Genomic DNA, 20,605 nt, shown 5'->3' on the forward strand with positions numbered 1-20,605 from the left:
AAAGTGAAACTAGTGTCAAACAACCGCTATTGTGATGATCGGGGATGATGGCAGATAACGAAGACATTATCATACTGTTTTATCTGCCAACTATACCTTTCCTTTCTTTTTTCCGCTCTTAATGTATACAGTAAATGGCTTTACAAAATTAAAGTCTTGTTTTAATGTCTTTAAAGCTAGTAACCAGCAATCCAATTATACAGTGCTAGCAAAACTGCCACTGAATAACCCACAATATAATGAAACGCAAAACAACAAACTGAATGGAGTGTTTGTGTCTTATTTGTTGCATGTGTCACGCTGCATGGTGCATGCGCCCGCAACCGTTCTTTCATTAGCAGTTTTCTTGCAAGCTGTTTGATGTCTTTGGTTGTGTAGCTCGCTGGTGATAATGACAGTGTTTCACACTAATGCAGATCACTAACTGTAGACCTCTAACTCTTAATCTTCCACCCTGTTTCTCACGCCTGCTGTCAAGTTCTTGCAATGTATGAAAATGTTCTTAAGTGCCCCACGCCTGGCTGCACGGGCCGGGGTCACGTCAACAGCAACCGGAACTCTCACAGGAGGTGAGTTACACTCCATCTGGAGCGCTCTTACAGGAGAAAGACAACCGCCTATTTATTATTAACCTCTTTGTGTTTTTCCTCAAAGCTCGGCTTATGTTTGTCCTTTTGCATTATACCTAATAAAGGGGACATTCACAAGACTTTTTTTAAATGTCAAGGAAAGCTTTGGTGTCCCCAGAGCACGTATGCGAAGTTCTAGCTTCACAAAATTTCCACTTGTGTCGTTTTTCGGTGTGTCCTTTAAAACGTAAATGAGCTCTGCACTAAATGGAAGCGCATGGTTGGATAGTACAGATTAAGGGGTGGTATTATTATAAAATAGATCCCCTTCTGACATCACAAGGGGAGCCAAATTTCATTGAGCTATTTTTCCACATGCTTGCGGAGAATGGTTTAACAAAACTTAGTTACTGGGTTGATATTTTTCACATTTTCTAGGTTGTTGGAAGCACTAGGGATCAGATTTTTAGATGTCCCCTTTAAAGCAATTTTTTAAAGCAAGTTTATTGCATTTACATTTATGCATTTGGCTGACGCTTTCATGCAAGGAGACTTGCAGTGCATTCAATGTATTCATGTTATCAGTATGTTCCCTATGAATCAAATTCAAGACTTATATCCTGGGTTTTATACAAATCTAAAGTATTAACCTTGACATCTTGAGTGCTGTGCAGTTAATTTAATTTTAATCTTTTGAAATTCCTATTGAAATTCCTCTTATAGTAGTGAGCTATATTGCATGTACAGACCAAAATAACAGAAACCTAACCACACAGCATCATGCTAAAAATAAATGCCCCTTAGCAACCGCATCAGAACACCCTAGCAACCACCCTGAACGCCGACTGCTTGGCAAGCAGCACTCACATTGCTGATGTTTTACAACCTTTCAGAGCATCACATTGTCGCCGTTGAAAGGTCTAAGTGTGGATTTCATTAGTCTGATTAAATCAGTCATGCGTTCTCTTCACACAGATATTTTGGGAGGGTGCCACGGTAAAGCTCTCAGCAGCTGCTGTAGGGAGCATCAGCTATTAGCACATCACTGACACCTCTCAGAGGATGAAACCCATGCACTCCAGACCCCTAAAAATACATACACACACCTCGCATGTACTCACAAGAGTGAAAATACATTTCCTCTGGCTTAATAGCAACCTGGCAGCTTAATTTCTGTCATGAACATTACAGTACTGCAACACACACATACATACACATTGAGCAGCCTTTAAAGGGACATTACACTTTTTTTGAAAATATGCTCATTTAGCTCCCCTGAGTTAAACATTTGATTTTTTACTGTTTTGGAATCCATTCAGCTGATCTCCGGGTCTGTCGGTACCACTTTTAGCATAGCTTAGCATAATACATTGAATCTGATTAGACCATTAGCATCGCACAATAACAAAGAGTTTTGATATTTTTCCTATTTAAAACTTGACTCTTCTGTAGTTACATCGTGTACTAAGACTGACGGAAAATTAAAAGTTGCAATTTTCTAAGCCGATATGGCTAGAAACTATATTACTATATTAGGAATGATATTATGCAATGCCTGAAAATAGTCCCGTTGGTAACTTTTAACTTTAACTCTATAGGGGAGCTTGAAAATTAACATATTTTCAACAAAAGTAGAGTGTCCCTTCAAGCACTGCACCTGTTTTCAACTTCATAAACTAAAAAATATGCTGTGTTGCTTTCAACCCATGGTTTGGCCAGAAAGGGACAAAACCAACCGCTAGGTTAAATTAACCTAGAAAATGTTCATATTTGACTACTATGGGTTGAAAACAACTAAGCGTTTTTACAGTGTGTTGATGTGATCTTCATCAAAGGGTAGCAAATGTATTATCATCAAAGGACCCTGACATATTTGGACATTTAAGCCATGTTTAAAATGAATTCATTTCATTGTATCATACACTCGTGTCCGGTTATTTTAAAACCAGCGTTGGGTCAAAAAGGGACAAACACAACCCAATGGCTTTTAATTCAACCTATGCTGGGTTGTTTTAACCCATTGTTGGATGATCTAGGAACATTTTTTTAGTTAATTTTACCCAATGGTTGGGTTTGTCACTAAAAATGTCCTAGCAGTGTATAGATGAAATTAATCAGATTAAAACAAAATAATAACAGCATGTTATCATTTTGCTTGATGCTAGGTTTGTTGGTTGGTTATATAATACATTAAACATTACATTTTAATAAAGTAATAAGCCCCAAGAAGCAGTGGGTTACCAGTGCATTTTATATCCGCTTCGCATCATGCCTAAAACCCCCTTAGCTGTTATAAAATGCATTGTAACACCACTGATTCGCAGGGCTTATTGCTTTTATAAAACGGTTACTTCATATGCATAGCAGGATTTCATAAAATAAAACACAAATGAGTTGTAATTATATTAGTACAAATATTACTCTTCCACCAAACAAAGTAGTTCCTCAAGTGTGTCTGCAACAGAGCGCAGTTTCCAAGCAACACAGACGCAGCAAAGACAAAAAACTGTGATGTTTATTTTCATAAATCAACATTCATCTAAAATATACATTAACATTTATATCATGCAACTGTTGGATGGTTGGATTTGGATGATCAAATATGCTTGGAAACATGCTTAACTCCTTCCCTGTCAGTGTTTTCTCTTTATTGACGAGATGACTCAACAATATTTATTGACATTTATCTGGATATCGCCATTAATTGTGCAATTGTAGACAAATTAAAAATATGATTAAAGACTGTGGTGTTTATTTTCATAAATCAGTACGCAGCAACAGTGGCGCAGTGATAATGTAATGCGGTCTGAACCGTGGGGTTACCAGGGTATTTTGTCACGGCTTAAAACGCGTTTCAACCAATCAGAATTAAGAACCAGAACGGGCCGTTTTATAAAAACATTTTTGTGATTTATCACAGATTGTTATTGTTTTGGTAAAATGTCTTTTTAAAAAGTCCCATCTCTTTGTTCCTTCAGTCTGTCTGGCTGCCCGATTGCGGCTGCGGAGAAACTGGCCAAAGTCCATGAGAAACACCAACCTTGTGACGGGACCAAATCCAGCCAGAGTTCAGACCGGGTCCTCAGGTAATCAACACATCTGCTGTGGTCCTTCAAACCTAGACAAGTCTGAATTCAGTGGTAAGATCATAAACTACTGCTTGTTTAAGGTTTATTGTTTATTTTCATTTCAGACCCATGTGCTTTGTGAAACAGTTGGAGATTCCACAGTACGGTTATAAGAACAACGTCCCCACTACAACCCCACGCTCCAACCTTGCCAAAGAGTTGGAGAAATACTCCAAAACCAGCTTCGACTACAACGGCTTTGACAACCACAACGTCTACAGCAAACGGCAAACCGCAGCACCCAAAGTCCTCGGTCGAGACTCGCTGCCCAAAAGCGATGATGGTAAGACCTGAACGATCACATGTGCTTTATAAAATCTGTGTGCATGCTCATCTGTTTGCATTTTCCTCGCAGTCATATTGATTTATCCATTGATTAATGATAATCTGTCCAACAAAGTTTTATTGCAAGATGAATGGTGAAAATAAACTGTATAAAAATGCCTCCGAGGTCTTCGACAGGGCTCGACTATATTTCTAAGGTATGGAAATGTATGGAAATGATCTGGAAGCAGATGCATGATATATGAGGCGGTCGAGTGTGGATTTAGGGCTGATGTTAATTGCTATTCTGTGCGGATAACAGCGAGAACCACGACCATCCTTTAATGAGAGGCAGAGAGAGTAAAAGTGAAGGGGAGATTGAAAGAGAGAGTTATGGCAACGGGACACCCGGTGGGAAATGCCACTTTGATGCCCAGCTGGTGGTTGTGTCTCATTGTGTCAAACTGAAAAGAGTCTCTGTGTCTCTCACCTACAGCTCTGCCCGAAACCCCTCAACCCCCCATCATTTACAGTCGCCTCATAATAATACATCTACACCATATTCATTCCACAGGGATTTGACAACAAACTGCTATGTATGACATGGGTTACTAACCGTTCCCCTCCACAAAGGACAGTATGTCATATTAGGACAGACAAAAAAGCTAATTATTGCCATGTGAGGTATATGTAATTAGATACAATTAGTCAGAGATGTTACTAGCGGTTGGCCGATGGCTAATAAAAGCAGTCAATAGATTAAGTGGAGTTTAAGCATACTGTATATCCACCATGTCAACATCACTCTGTCTATCCCACCAGCCAAGCGCTACTGCAAGAGTCCAAGCTCAGCGAGCAGCACCACCAGCAGCTACGGGCCCTGCAGCAGTCTGAGTTGCGGAGGGGGTGGAGCCGGGGGCGGAGCCAGAGGCGGAGAAAGCAGCGCCAGCAGCACCTGCAGCAAAAGCAGCTTCGACTTCACCCACGACATAGAGGCGGCACACATGGCTGCCACTGCCATCCTCAACCTGTCTACTCGCTGTAGGGAAATGCCACAAAGCCTGAGTGGAAAGCCACTGGAGATCTGCGCGCAGGTGTGTGTGTGTGTGTCCACTGTTGTCTACAGATGTGATCATAATTAAAAGCCCTACTAACACTAGTAAAAGAAAATAAGTGGTGCTTGCATGTGCACAATTTGCTGACATGATGCTATTGGTATTGTAGGGGAGAGTGGGGTAAGTTGTCACACTGTTCATAACTACAACACTAGAGACTCTATCTCAAAAATCAAATAGCCACATTGTGCGACAACTTCTATAGTCAACTTCGTATTCACATGTGGTCAAGATTGCTCTAATCTGACGTAAGCACAATTTTCTTATTTTTTGACTTCAAATGTAAAAAATGTGCACTTTACATTTTATGCAATGCAACTTGTTAGGTATGAATGTTAAAAATAATTTTTTTACACAAAACAGAGGAGACACTTAGCTGACATGCTACGTTGAGCTTACCCTGAGATTCAGCCAACATTAGCACAAATGTCAGTTTGTGGCAAGTTGTCTCAATGACTTTGGAGCAAATGGTAAATGGACTGCATTTATGTATATAGCGCTTTTAACAGACCTATGGCCAACCAAAGCGCTTTACAAGTTGCCTCACATTCACTCATTTACTCACTCATTCATACGCAGATGGCAGTGTCAGCCATGCAAAATGCCATCCAGCTTGTTGGGAGCAGCTCAGGTTAGGTGTCTTGCTCAAGGACACCTCAACACTTGGTCAGGTGGAGCCGGTGGATATAACCCTGGGTTAATTTCAGGAATAACTCCGCTTCTACATTACAAGCAGGGTTTTATAACCCTGGGTTAATTTCAGGGATAACCCGACTTCTACATTACAAGCAGGGTTTCATAATCCTGGGTTAATGTCAGGGATAACCCCGCTTCTACATTACAAGCAGGGTTTTATAACCCTGGGTTAATTTCAGGGATAACCCCGCTTCTAAATGACAAGCAGGGTTTTATAACCCTGGGTTAATTTCAGGGATAACCCCGCTTCTAAATTACAAGCAAGGTTTCTTAACCCTGGGTTAATTTCAGGAATAACCCGACTTCTACATTACAAGCAGGGTTTTATAACCGTGGGTTAATTTCAGGGATAACCCCGATTCTACATTACAAGCAAGGTTTCTTAACCCTGGGTTAATTTCAGGGATAACCCGACTTCTACATTACAAGCAGGGTTTTATAACCCTGGGTTAATTTCAGGGATAACCCCGATTCTACATTACAAGCAGGGTTTTATAACCCTGGATTAATTTTAGGGATAACCCCGCTTCTACATTACAAGCAGGGTTTCATAACCCTGGGTTAATTTCAGCGATAACCCCGCTTCTAAATTACAAGCAAGGTTTCTTAACCCTGGGTTAATTTCAGGAATAACCCGACTTCTACATTACAAGCCGGGTTTTATAACCCTGGGTTAATTTCAGGAATAACCCGACTTCTACATTACAAGCAGGGTTTTATAACCGTGGGTTAATTTTAGGGATAACCCCGATTCTACATTACAAGCAGGGTTTTATAACCCTGGGTTAATTTCAGGGATAACCCCGCTTCTAAATTACAAGCAGGGTTTCATAACCCTGGGTTAATTTCAGCGATAACCCCGCTTCTAAATTACAAGCAAGGTTTCTTAACCCTGGGTTAATTTCAGGAATAACCCGACTTCTACATTACAAGCAGGGTTTTATAACCGTGGGTTAATTTCAGGGATAACCCCGATTCTACATTACAAGCAAGGTTTCTTAACCCTGGGTTAATTTCAGGGATAACCCGACTTCTACATTACAAGCAGGGTTTTATAACCCTGGGTTAATTTCAGGGATAACCCCGATTCTACATTACAAGCAGGGTTTTATAACCCTGGATTAATTTTAGGGATAACCCCGCTTCTACATTACAAGCAGGGTTTCATAACCCTGGGTTAATTTCAGCGATAACCCCGCTTCTAAATTACAAGCAAGGTTTCTTAACCCTGGGTTAATTTCAGGAATAACCCGACTTCTACATTACAAGCCGGGTTTTATAACCCTGGGTTAATTTCAGGAATAACCCGACTTCTACATTACAAGCAGGGTTTTATAACCGTGGGTTAATTTTAGGGATAACCCCCGATTCTACATTACAAGCAAGGTTTCTTAACCCTGGGTTAATTTCAGGGATAACCCGACTTCTACATTACAAGCAGGGTTTTATAACCCTGGGTTAATTTCAGGGATAACCCCGATTCTACATTACAAGCAGGGTTTTATAACCCTGGGTTAATTTCAGGGATAACCCGACTTCTACATTACAAGCAGGGTTTTATAACCCTGGGTTAATTTCAGGGATAACCCCGATTCTACATTACAAGCAAGGTTTCTTAACCCTGGGTTAATTTCAGGGATAACCCGACTTCTACATTACAAGCAGGGTTTTATAACCCTGGGTTAATTTCAGGGATAACCCCGGTTCTACATTACAAGCAGGGTTTTATAACCCTGGGTTAATTTCAGGGATAACCCCGGTTCTACATTACAAGCAGGGTTTCATAACCCTGGGTTAATTTTAGGGATAACCCCGGTTCTACATTACAAGCAGGGTTTTATAACCCTGGGTTAATTTCAGGGATAACCCCGCTTCTACATTACAAGCAGGGTTTTATAACCCTGGGGTTAATTTCAGTTATGACCCCACTTCTAAGTTACAAGTGTGAAAGGATCCTTAACCTAGGGTTAAAAGCAGGGTTTAGTACGAAGATAACCCAGGGTTAAGTACAGTGTGAAAAACCCTAGAGTTAATATTTCCAGTTCTGGTTTGAATTCAATGTACTGTAAGCTTTTGGGACGCTCATTGACTCAGTATGTGATTTGAAGCATCATCCATGTCTGGTACTGGACGAGTTAGGTAGGAGTTACAGATTTACATATTTTGTTCTAAACCTACTGTAACCATTACACAGTCCTGATGATGGCTAATTTATGACCCTGAAATATGAGTGAGGAATGATGTGAACCTACAGTCAGATGTTGGATGCTGAAGTTTAGCAGTGATGCTGAGAATAAAATTCAACAGCATGCAGGAAAGAAGAGCAGATAATGTGTGGTGTGGAAATATGGAGATGCCTCAAGCAAAAGAAGTGAGGTCTCTTTCTCTCTCTCTCTCTCTCTCTCTCTCTCTCTCTCGCTTGCTCTCTCCCATGCTGTCATTCTGCAGTGGGGAAGAGGCTGAGACTGAGCTGGCCTGCAGCTAAACTCCTCTCCTTCTGTCATGGGCTCAGGGGTGTATGATGCTCCATTTCAATCTCTGTTCCTCATGTCTCCACCCACAGATGTCAGTGGATCAGTATATCTAAATATCTGTTCAGTCTCACTGGCTCACTGTACAGCTGCTTAAGTATGACTGCGGTGTAGCAGACAAGATCTCATGGGATCTTCATAAATCACATACATTTTCTTATAGATGGAACAAATGATATTTATAACTTGAATATATAAACTATAAAACCCAGTGAGGTGTCTAAAAGTCTTATGGGCGTTTCACACGGTATGCGGCAAGCGTCGAAATCGCCGCGCGGCTACACCTTTTCTCATGTGGTAGAACCGTTTTGTGCAGTATTTAGTGCAAACATGTTTATCTTCAACGGCTCCTCTCGTGAAGAGCCGTTTTCCATGGAAGGGGCAGGATTTTGGGTTTACGAGCAAGGTGTGCGCGTCACCTCTGTAACCGTCTTCGTTTTGCCGCTTTTTGCACATCTCCTATTGAAATGAAGTAGACACTTGCGACTGCCATGTATCGTGTGAAACACCCATTATTCATAAGGGTGGCAAAAGCATTATGCTGTCTAAGATTAAGCAGTAGTGCAAGTCATTGTGGTTACACAAATTCATTCAAAATTCTAGACTATATTAAGAGAAATGTGGCTTATAAATACACTTCAATCAAATTGTTCAATATCATAAAGTATCAATACAAATTTTCTGGTTCAATCTGAGAACAGTTGTGCTTTATATGTACTGTAGAGTCCAGATCAGGTGGTGGTCCCAGTCAGATCAGTCTTGTGAAATATCAAGACTCTCTCTCTCTCTATCTCTGTGTGTGTGTGTGTAATTGGAGCAGCTTTATTCGGTGTGGCAGCAGGAAGTAGATCCATGGGAGGTGACCTCTTGGCCACTGTCACTTCCTCATAGGGTTGCCATAGTAACAGAGGTCAGGGTGACTGTAGGCTGTAACACCTCTCTTATTCCTCATTTATGAGCTGTGATTTCTATGACCATGCACACAAACAGCCTTCAGTAGTCTATTGAACAGCTTATATTATTATTATAACATTATTATGTTCCCATTATTCCTGATCCTTCTCTTCTTCATCCCTTCTTACTGTAACTTTGTCCATGTTCCTCTGCTGGTCAGCTCTTTATCATCTGTTTGAACACAAGCGTAAGGACTTAATGTCATATTTAAGGTAGGTTCAAACCTTCAGATGAAATGACAAGCCATCGTATTATCTGACGATTGTTTCATGAAATGGTTTATATTTGATTTAGTTGTCATCAATTCTGTCGTCACAATCTTACAGACACTCATTTTTAAAGCTAGTATCCCAAAAAATAGGAGGACCTGCTTTAATTCACAGTGTTAAGAGGTTTGAGAATATAAACAATACATTTGCATCACATTTGCATATGCTCTCTCTCTCTCTCTCTCTCTCTCTCTCTCTCTCTCTCTCTCTCTCTCTCTCTCTCTCTCTCTCATACAGTGACATATTTTTTCTTTTTTATATCACACTTTCTTTGTGCTGCTGGTCTGTTGAGGGTTGAAGGAGAGCAGAAATATATGTGTGCCCTCACATTTTTCAGGTGCTGTTGAGAAGGGCTTGCTCGATAACCTGAAACGTGAAAGGCATTACACACACCTGTACACACACACACACACGCACACACACACACACACACACACACACACACACACACACACACACGCACACACACACTTTTGTTGTGTCACATCACCACAGTGCCATCTAGTGCCATCACTGAGAATCACTGAGAATCACTTAAGCTTTTCTTACGTCTGCAGTCTTTCTTTGTCAGTAATGTCTCTCTGTGAATCCTGCTGTTTTAAAGGCATTTGTTAAAATATAAAAGTCCAAGTGATGTTGCATGATTGACAGATTCATTATCATACAGTATCTTCTGCTGTTTGTGAGGAACATTTCATTGAAGTTTTTCTACAATTAACTCGTGCTGGTTCGGGAAATGATTGTGTATTTTAAGTGAAAGACTTCAAATGTACATGGGAAAATAAGGATGCCTGTTATTGATGTTAATGACAGTGTTTGAAACAATGTATGTGATTCTATCAGTCTGAACAACACCATGATTTCCATAATGTACTGATATTTAAAGTCTGAACGGGTCATTTTTGGTCTCCATAACTTAATTTTGATATAATTAAGATGATCCTTAACTTCGACATTTCCCTTATTAAAAAAAAAGATTTTGCGGGAGACATCACAAGAAATATATATACTGTACCTGTAGTTATATCAGCTTTCCAAAACAGATGGACTACTGGATGAACAAAATCATCCAATAATTTTAAAGTGAGATGTGTATGAATTAGCCAGAAAGATAAGAGTCTTTAAGACCCCCCCCCCCCCCCAATATTATTACAGAACAGAAATAGCCAGAACAATGAGATTATGACATGAAAAAGTATTTGTCTCTCTCTTTACAGTCTGATGATCTGGATCCCTTCCATGACATTTTAGAAGATAGCACGTACGCTCCAGATGTCAATATTCCCAGTCCAAAACCAAAATTCCCACCTTGCAAAGAAAGCAAGAAGGATCTGATCATGTAAGTGATCTTCTGCGCTGTCTCTGTCTCTTCTTGTGTTCTTCTGTATCTTCTCATTGTGCTTCAGAGCTTTGCACTTCATGCTTAATAAAGTCATCGCAGCAGTTCATGGCTTAGATTTGCTTAAGGGTGTGATTCAGAACACAGTCTTGCAGACAGTGAAGATAAACTGGAAACAATGAAGTAGAAATTATTAAATCTATCTTAGATGTTTTGGCAACACTTTGTATTAACCCCGCCAATCAGATTTCAACTAATGCATAGACAATTACATTTTTTTTATTATGTTTTGGATTTTGGCCTTTTATTTTGTCTATTTTTTTCTGGAGATAGATGTCCAACACCAGGGTGTGATGGGAGTGGTCACGTTTCGGGTAATTACGCCTCACATAGAAGGTGTGACTCATTTTCTCATGGTGGATTCAGTCGGATACATTTATTGTTTTCAGCTTACTTCAATATACTGTCAGAAAATCAGCAGACTGCCTCCACGTTAACCCTTTGAATATTATAGCAGAAATATAATTATAGCAAAAAGTTATGTGCGCTGTGTCGCATTACCACCTTGGGTGTGCATTATTTTAGAATAATTCAACAATAATTCATTAGGGTTAATTCGATATAGAGCAGATGCCTCCATTGCTTTTTGCTTTTGTGAGTCTACTGTATGTGTTTTTACTTTGCTTTTAATGGGATTGTCTGATCACAGTTTGTTTCACTAACATCCATCTGCTTGATATTGTAGTCTTTCAGGTTGTCCTTTAGCAGATAAAAGCATTCGGAATATGATGGCCACCAACTCCCAAGAGCTCAAGTAAGAGTTAACAGAGCAACTGTACAGTACAGACATGCATCATTTTTAAAATCTGTGCCATTTATTACAGAGAAATTCAGGGGAAAATATTTTATTACATCCACTACATGCATCTCCAGAAATGTAGATAAGCGGTGAATCTTATGCTGCCTTCACATGCTGTCGAAAATCTTACAATTCTCAATTCTAAAGTCGTGATTACGAGCTTGTTTGGGTCAAGTGCTTTGTTGTTGTAAAGAAAGGAGGACGGTAGGTTTATACATGCGTGGCACTTAATGTTATTTACCGTAAACACATAATTTACTCTAACAACAAGAAAAGGAAGCTGTTGTGGATAAAAACTATTAAAGCGTACCTGCCACAGCAGAAATCCTTCTCTCATCTGCCATTTTTTAAGTTTGAGGCCCGCCCATCTTGGGATCATGGATATTAAAATTGTTTTTTGAGGTTAACACAACGTCAGAGGGTGTTTATGTGCACATTTAATCTAGGAAACTCATATTTATGATAAATTAGATTGCATGTAAAGGTGGCATTAGTACAGCCTAGCAAAATGTACAAAATATTTTTGTTGCATAAGCATGCACATAATTTTTTTCAAATATACGTTAATATCTGATTTATTTGAGATTTTTTTTTACAAACTCTATACCAACTTTGTACTAACTGTTACAATATATTCAAATTGTTTTAGGATTACCTTAACATAACTACCAAATATTATTGCACATTTAATTAAAGTCAACATTTGTGTACAGAAAGCTGAAATATTGATCATAAAATACAATGTAAACGTAATAAAATACCCCAATTATTTTTTTTCAATTTGATCCATGTGGTCAGAAAGACTTTGATGATGTTATTCCCTCAAAAATTATATCAGAAAGATCAAAGCATTATATTACAAGGGGAAAATATTCTGTATTTCCTCAGAAAATGCATAAAACATTAAAGGAAAAACTACACATAAGTAACATTTAGGTAGAACTTGACATATATACTTAATATTTTACTTGATTTATATGCATATATAAAACCAACTAATGTCAGCTTCTGTTAAATATATCAGCACACCGCAAAAAAATTAGTTTCTTACTTCTTAGTATTTTTGTCTTGTTTTCAGTAGAAATATCAAATTCTTAAATCAAGATGCATTTTCTTGTTGAGCAAAATGACCAAGGAAAATAAGTCTAGTTTTTAGACAAAAAATATAAAAATTTAAATGAATTTGTTCTTAAAACAAGCAAAAAAATCTTTCACAAACACTTATATCAAGAATTTTTTTCTTATTTCATTGGCAGATTTTTTTTTTTTTTGCTTTTTTTAAGCACTAATTTACTTAAAGTTTATAATTTTGTCTAAAAACTAGACTTATTTTCCTTGGTCATTTTGCTCATCAAGACAATACATCTTGATTTAAGAATTTGTAGATATTTTTACTGAGAACAAGACAAAAATGCTAAGTAAGAAAGTCATTTTTTGCCATGCAGTTAATCTTGGATATGTTGCAGTTTACTGAGAAGTGTATATGTTTAAATAAAATTTACAAAAATCCTGTTAATGAAGTAACTCTTAATATCTGTGACCAACGTCTTGTAGTCTAATGATGAGATTTGGAACATCAAAGTTTGACTTCACATTGATTTCAATGTTTGACATGATATACTCAATATTAAATATATCAGAATTATATAATCAAAACTTTAAATGATGTATTGTTTGTTGTTATTATTTGTATAGCAAATTTAAAAGCAACTTGTGTTGGCCAAAGTGCTTTCCAATAAAACATAAGCAAAACTAAAACAGCAAGATCATAAAGACAAACAAACAAGATCATCCGATAAACCCCAACTATCTCACATCAAATGTTTTAAAATGACCTAACATCTGATTTCCAGTGGCAGGTTATTCCAAAAGTGAGTGGCCGCAATCGAAAAAGGTCTCCTTTGGACTTAGGGACCTTTAATAAAACTTTTTGAGATGACCTTAATTGCTGTGTCGGAGAGTAAAACTGGACCATGTCCGAAATATACTCAGGTGCTAGACCATGCAAGTCGGATGATTTTAATGTAAAAAACAGTAAATCACAATAAAACGCCTTCAGATGGGTTTTCACAGACTAGGTCACATTTATCGGGAGAACTCAACGCTGTTCATTCAGAGTTCTTCTCATGCTGGATAGTAACAGGATGTATTTCTGTCCCAGGTGCTCGACCCCGGGCTGTGACGGCTCGGGACATATAACTGGCAACTACGCTTCACATCGAAGGTAAAGTACCAGCTTTAGACCAGAACTTCACAAAGACACACACAAACACACTGAACTAACAGCTGTGCGTATATCATCAGTTTGTCAGGATGTCCACGCGCTCGAAAGAGTGGAATAAAGATAACACACAGCAAAGAGGACAAAGAAGACCAGGAGCCAATCAGGTACAAACTGTCCCAAAACTTTTTGTGAAAATAAACCGATGCAGAAGGCATCTAAGGGCAAATGATCTGTTCACAATTTGTCAACTGAAAGTAATGGCTGTGTCTGATGTTGGCAGGTGTCCGGTGGCCGGCTGTGACGGTCAGGGTCACATAACAGGGAAATACGCATCGCACCGCAGTGCGTCAGGCTGTCCTCTAGCGGCCAAACGGCAGAAAGATGGATATATCAACAGTTCCCAGTTCACGTGGAAAGCTGGTAAAGCAGAAGGAATGGCGTGTCCCACTCCGGGCTGTGATGGATCTGGACACGTCAGTGGCAGTTTCCTCACCCACAGAAGGTTCTTATATTGTCCATTATATCACTATAACTAATATTCATAAATAAAGACAAAACAGTCATGCAACAAGGTGTCACATATGAGATCTTTGTATAGGCTGCACTGTAAAAAATTCATTGTTGCACTTAAATTTTTAAGTTTAAAAACTAATTCAACTTTATCACTAGTCAAAAGTTTAAATTAATGGTAAATTCAAGTTGATTAAACTAAAAAATTTAAGTTCAGCAAGGATTTTTTTTTTTACAGCGTGTAGTCTGATGACATTTTTGCAATATGTACAGCAACAGAAACTCTAATTTGACACAAAATTAGTTGAAGGAAAGCTTTCAGATGCTACTGTAGCTTGCAAAGAAAATGATAAAACATGTTGCATCACACAATATAAAAAATGAATTATTTGCATTATTTTCTATTTATATTATTAATTATTATCTTATTGCAAAATGGATTTTAATATTTAAAAGACTTTACAAAGACATGATTCAGTTACCAGGCTGTTTAACATACAAACAAAGCATTTAGAGACAGATGGTTACGATGATTGAGGTTAGAGCGCCCTCTGGTGCTCAGGTGATACTGTGATGATGATGATAATAATAATGATGATGATGATGATGATGATTTTTATGCCTTCTGTTGTCAAACAACACTTCAGGATGCTTTGTGTGAGTAATCCATGTTCTGTTTTTGTATGTCATTGTTTCAGTCTCTCTGGTTGCCCACGAGCCACAGCGGCCATGAAGAAAGCCAGACTATCAGGAGTGGAGATGCTGACAATTAAACAGCAATCAAGCAACGGTAAAATCATCATCATCATCATCAATCATCTGTGATGTTGTTTTTCCTCATATGTGATGTGTTGCTTTTGTTTCATGTGTTATCCAGAATAGAGAGATATTTGATTGCCGCGTACATTTTCTTTTCAATTAGAAAATTTCTATTGTATGCAATTTTATTGGCCTATTACTGTACTGTGTTGTGTGGAAACCATGATGTAAAACAAAACACTCAAGTGTATGTTATATTGTTACAGTCATAGCTATAGAAATCCTGTCTAACAAAACTTTGCACCCATGACTGCATTCACATTTTAGCACCTCTCGTACCTAGTATGTATTTTTTATGTTTTCTCCACAGGTTTAGACAGTGATAGAGAAGTTAAACAGCTAAATGAAGATATTGAAGATTTAAATGAAGCTAATTCACAGGTGGAGGCAGATATGATCAAACTTAGAACACAGGTAAGGGAAATAATGTGATGATACTTTGTGTTTATGTTTTGACTTAAACTCCAGTGCGTGAACTGACTTTACATTTCACTTAAATCATGCTCATAAAGCCAGCATTTCTTTACTTTAATGCATGTAGTTAGTCCTGAATTTCTGTTTGGTTCATTTTCACATCCTCATTATTAAAAATCTCCACTGCATCTCCACTACACATCAGTAACAGCTAAGAGGATATTTCTGATTTGGTTATCAAACATATATCATGTCACATTCTACTGACCTGTCAATCAAATCAAAATATACCATCATATTTTTACACAGTATGAGTAGGGTCTTAGAATACAATAAAATGAACATATCTGGACATTCATCTCTACAGATTACAACAATGGAGTCAAATCTGAAGTCCAGAGAGGAAGAAAACAAGGTGATTGAACAGCAAAATGAATCTCTGCTGCATGAGCTGGCCAACCTCAGCCATTCTCTGATAAACAGTTTAGCTAATGTCCAGCTATCTCATATGGTAAGGGCTGCCTCCCCAAAACAGATAGAGGACAAGTTACCTCTGGACTGGGTCATTAAACTAGAACACATGCGAAAAGTGGTAGGATCCTATCAATCGAATTAAAATAAAATAATAAAACAACCTCCACGGTTCTTAAATTACTATCTTTCTGTGAGATGAGGGCACGAATTGTTTATTCAATCAACACGCGCACCCAGTTTAGTTTTGGGCAGCTGTAAAGCGCGACACACTTCAGTATGCAGTCTATGCACAAGCACCAGTCTTCTGAACAATGATAATTACAAAACTCAAAGATGAAACAAAAACTCTTCTAATCTCGAAGATAAATGAACATTAAACACTAAAAAGGCTTTCTTTTTAGTTAAAAACACATAAAATAGCATTTAAATTTTACTGTCCAAATGCAGAACCATGCAAAGCATGCTGGGAACCACGAGTCTACTGCCTAGTTAGCTATGTTTACTAAAATCATTAGTTTCAACACAAATTATTAAGTTAATTTCCTTCTTACAAATTTAAGTGGATTATACATGATAAAATGAAGCTGAATTTACTCAATAAAGTGTTCATTTTGAATTACTTAAATTATTAATCTTTTTATGTTATTTTAACTCAAATTTTGATAAACATTTTTTTTAATACAGTTTACTCGTTTTATCTTTGTTAAATCTACTAAAGCACAGAAACACTTTTTACAGTGCCCCAATTAGTAGTACTGCTGTTAGTTATCTTCACTAATGTAAACCACAGCATTATTTCAACCTTGTCACACTAAAATTAGAAATGCATACAATTTGCATATTGAGTATGTTGTTTAGTGCACATTATAATGGGAAATAAATTAAGTAAGGAATAACTGACGATAGGCCTTTGAATTATAAGAAAAGAATGCACACCCAAAGTGGTAATGCGTTACATCACGGGTGTGCATTATTTTCTTATAATTCAAAGAACCGGAGTCAATTATTCCAATTATAGCACGGTTACCAAAAATTTTACTCTGGTGCCTATTTTTAAGAAATTTTAAAGTTAGGGGTGTGATTATTGAAAAAAACTTTGGAACATTTCTCAACCAATCAGAATAAAGCATTCAACAGCCCTGTGGTATAATAAACCATATAATTTTTTTTTCTTCAAAAACATGGTCTGTGCAGCAACCATTATTGTTACTATATTGGAATAATGATATAACATTACAAATGTCAAAAAGATCAAACCATTATTTTTAAAGGGGAGAAATGTCACAAAATAATGTAAAAGTGAAGATCAAGACAAATTGAGTTTTTTGTTCATTTAAATTTTGCAAATAATGTAACTATGCTCTGTATCTTCGATTTTTCGATTAATCGTTTTTTTTATGTGGTCGATTCAAAATCGATTCTCAAAGAGCAGACTCTATTTTTTCTTTCATATTTATTTCCGCAAATATTGAATGTAAGATTAACGTAAATCAAATGACTAGTCTTCTTCACTAGATGTCACCCTCTTTTTTGCCTTTTGCGATGTTACCAAGGAGCGAGAGGCGAGCCTGTCATTCATTCATTCAGTGATTAAAATGGCAGTTTCATGTGCTTCATCGAAGTGATGCCACCTTCACATAAAAAGTCAGAAGTATGGAAACATTTTAGATTTCATAAGCAAGACGACGACGATAGTGTTGTGGCTTTTAATTTCTTTTTATTAATTACCCACTTGTAAACTGCTGTTCACTGTTCTTTTTTATTAATATTGTATTTGTATTAAATCTATATTCATTGAGTTAAATTGAGAATCGAGTATAAAAACCGACCCGAGAATCGGAATCGAAAATTGAATCGAAATCGAATCGATCTGGACAATCTGAATCGATACCGAGCCCTAATGTAGAGATTCATAGCTATGTGTTTGAAATATATAAAGCATAAGCATAAACATTAATTAGTTCTTAAAAATTACTAAAACAAAGCATTATTAAGCAATTTGTGTATTGCTTTTAAATAATACTATTAGTATACAGATTTTATATAATTTACTAAAATTCAAACTAGATCTGTATAAACTGGTGATGACAAATTTCTGATATAAAATACAATAAAATCATTAATATTAGCCAGTATGTTTTTAAATCCAGATGTGGCCAGGTCTTTGTAATGTTTTGAACATGTTGTTTGCATTTCTCTCTAGAAATCATCACTTCACAAGGAGCCCAATAGAAATAACAGCTGTTTACAGCTTCATCAGAGAGTAAGAGCTTTATTTCACACTTTAATACTCTTCTCTACTTATCTGTAAATGATTACACTTTATTTTAAGATGTCCTTGTTACAGTTAAATTTTACAATGAAGTACTAAGTAATAAGTAAGGAATAATTGAAGACGGGCCATTGAATTATAAGAAATTATACTACGGGTCAGTTGAATGCTGCATTCTGATTGGCTGAGAAATGTTCTATGGGTGTTGATTATTTTTCTGTAAACCGCACACCTAACTTGTCAAAAGTCTTAAAAATAGGCACCAGAGCAATGTTTGTGGTAACCGTGGTATAAGCGGAATAATTGACTCCGGTCCTTTGAATTATTTGAAAATAATGCACACCTTGTTGTGCATTATTTTCTTATTTTCTTAATAATAATGCACACCCAAGGTGCAATGCGGCACAACGCGAAGCAATTCAAATAATTCAAAGGACTGGAGTCAATTATTCCTCTTATACCACGGTTACCACAAACATGGCTCTGGTGCCTATTTTTAAGACTTTTGACAAGTTAGGGGTGCAGTTATCAGAAATGAATGCATACCCACGGAACATTTCTCAACCAATCATAATACAGCATGCAACATACCCGTGGTATAATAATTAATAACAACATGTACTACAATAGGGTTAGGGTGAGCTGCTTGTAATTATGCATAAATTATTGTTATTAGTAAGAACATGCACTTTAACATGAGCCACAAAGATACTTTAAAGCAGTGGTTCTCAAACTGGGGTCCGGGGCCCCCAGGGGGGCCCAGTTTTATGGCATTTTTTAAAATACATTAATTTATCATGAATTCTGTGTAATTAAACCTAATAAAATAAGGCTACTAACCAACAGCACTACTTTGTATAACTTAATATGTTTTGTTTAATTAAAAAATACATTTTAGAACAGTTTTTGTCATAAATTTTCTTTGGGGGGGCCGCGAAGGAATGCACCGTACACAAGGGGGGGCCGCATTCGGAAAAAGTTTGAGAACCACTGCTTTAAAGGGATACTACACCCAAAAATGTTAATTCTGTCATTATTTACTCACTCTCATGTTGTTTCAAACTTACATATATTTCTTTGTTTTGATGGACACAAAGGAAGATCAGAAGCCCCATTGACTTCCATATTTCATCCTACTTTGGAAGTCAGTGGGGCTTCTGATCAGTTTGGTTAAAATCATTCCTCAAAATATCTCCCCTTATGTTTATAAGAACAAAGAAACATAAGATATTTTGAGCAATTGTCTAACTAACAGTTTGGGACACCATTGCCTTTCAATTGTATTTTTCCTACTGTGGAAGTCATTGGTGCTCCTGCTTTACTTGAGGGTGAGTCAACGATGACAGAATTTTTCATTTTATTTTTTATCTTTAATGATTATATACAGTATATATCATTACTATGTTTGTATTGAAGCTCTGGGGCTACTGCATGTTCACTTCAAATATTATTAGTTTGTGTTTAAAAAATGTATTAGTTTAGCCAGGTTCTGTTTGTCTATATTGGTAATTGTAATTAGGGGTTTCCTTTCTGTATGCCATTTCAAACGTTCTCCATCTAAACACTCACATGAAAACATTTCAAATTCATGTCTTTTCAGCTTCCCCAAAATTAATACTCTGTTACTTTGATTGACATTGAGAACGTGAACTGGAATTGAAAAGCCCCACAACCCTGACTCATATCTGCTTCAGGGTGATGGTGATGGCAACTCTGACACTTACTTATCTTTGTGTTTCACAGGAGCCAATGAATGAAGAGAACTTTGATGCTTATGTCAGCACACTAACGGACATGTACACAAACCAAGAGCAGTATCAGTGTCCGGAGAACAAGGCCCTGCTGGAGAACATTAAACAAGCGGTACAAGGCATTCAAGTGTAGCTTCGGGAAGGAATACAGGGGACAAAAGACAATTCCAGAAAATATGGGATGCATCATATTGTGTGTCAGTGTTAAATACATACGTTCTTTAAAAAAGTCAATGGTCAAGTGTTATGCTGACTATGAATATGATTTTTTTTTTTGGACTTGCATTATTTGTTGGCCTTGCTTAAAAAATTACAATGTGCAGAACAATCTGCGCTTTTTGGAAATGTTCACATTTTGTACGTTTTCATATGGACTAACATAGTGTGAAGTCATCTTTCTCGCTGCTCATTAAAGAA

General features: G+C 37.3%; 1 protein-coding gene across 7 annotated transcripts in view; it reads left to right on the forward strand.

The window, feature by feature from the left end:
• Positions 1-20,605, forward strand: part of myt1lb (myelin transcription factor 1-like, b) — a 102,282-nt gene extending 81,677 nt beyond the window's left edge. For 6 of the 7 annotated variants that reach the window (XM_055172343.2, XM_055172348.2, XM_055172345.2 and 3 more), the window contains 14 exons: positions 479-569; positions 3,548-3,655; positions 3,763-3,980; positions 4,784-5,055; positions 10,744-10,865; positions 11,611-11,679; positions 13,886-13,948; positions 14,029-14,112; positions 14,229-14,450; positions 15,157-15,248; positions 15,588-15,691; positions 16,059-16,106; positions 18,369-18,428; positions 20,181-20,605. In XM_055172343.2, the coding sequence (XP_055028318.2) occupies positions 479-569; positions 3,548-3,655; positions 3,763-3,980; positions 4,784-5,055; positions 10,744-10,865; positions 11,611-11,679; positions 13,886-13,948; positions 14,029-14,112; positions 14,229-14,450; positions 15,157-15,248; positions 15,588-15,691; positions 16,059-16,106; positions 18,369-18,428; positions 20,181-20,321 (1,694 nt within the window). In that variant the 3' untranslated portion in view covers positions 20,322-20,605. The remainder of the gene's footprint in view (positions 1-478; positions 570-3,547; positions 3,656-3,762; positions 3,981-4,783; positions 5,056-10,743; positions 10,866-11,610; positions 11,680-13,885; positions 13,949-14,028; positions 14,113-14,228; positions 14,451-15,156; positions 15,249-15,587; positions 15,692-16,058; positions 16,107-18,368; positions 18,429-20,180) is intronic. The other variant, XM_055172344.2, reaches the window with a different exon arrangement.

This window comes from Misgurnus anguillicaudatus, chromosome 7 (assembly GCF_027580225.2).
Source record: "Misgurnus anguillicaudatus chromosome 7, ASM2758022v2, whole genome shotgun sequence".
NCBI classification, from domain to species: domain Eukaryota; kingdom Metazoa; phylum Chordata; class Actinopteri; order Cypriniformes; family Cobitidae; genus Misgurnus; species Misgurnus anguillicaudatus.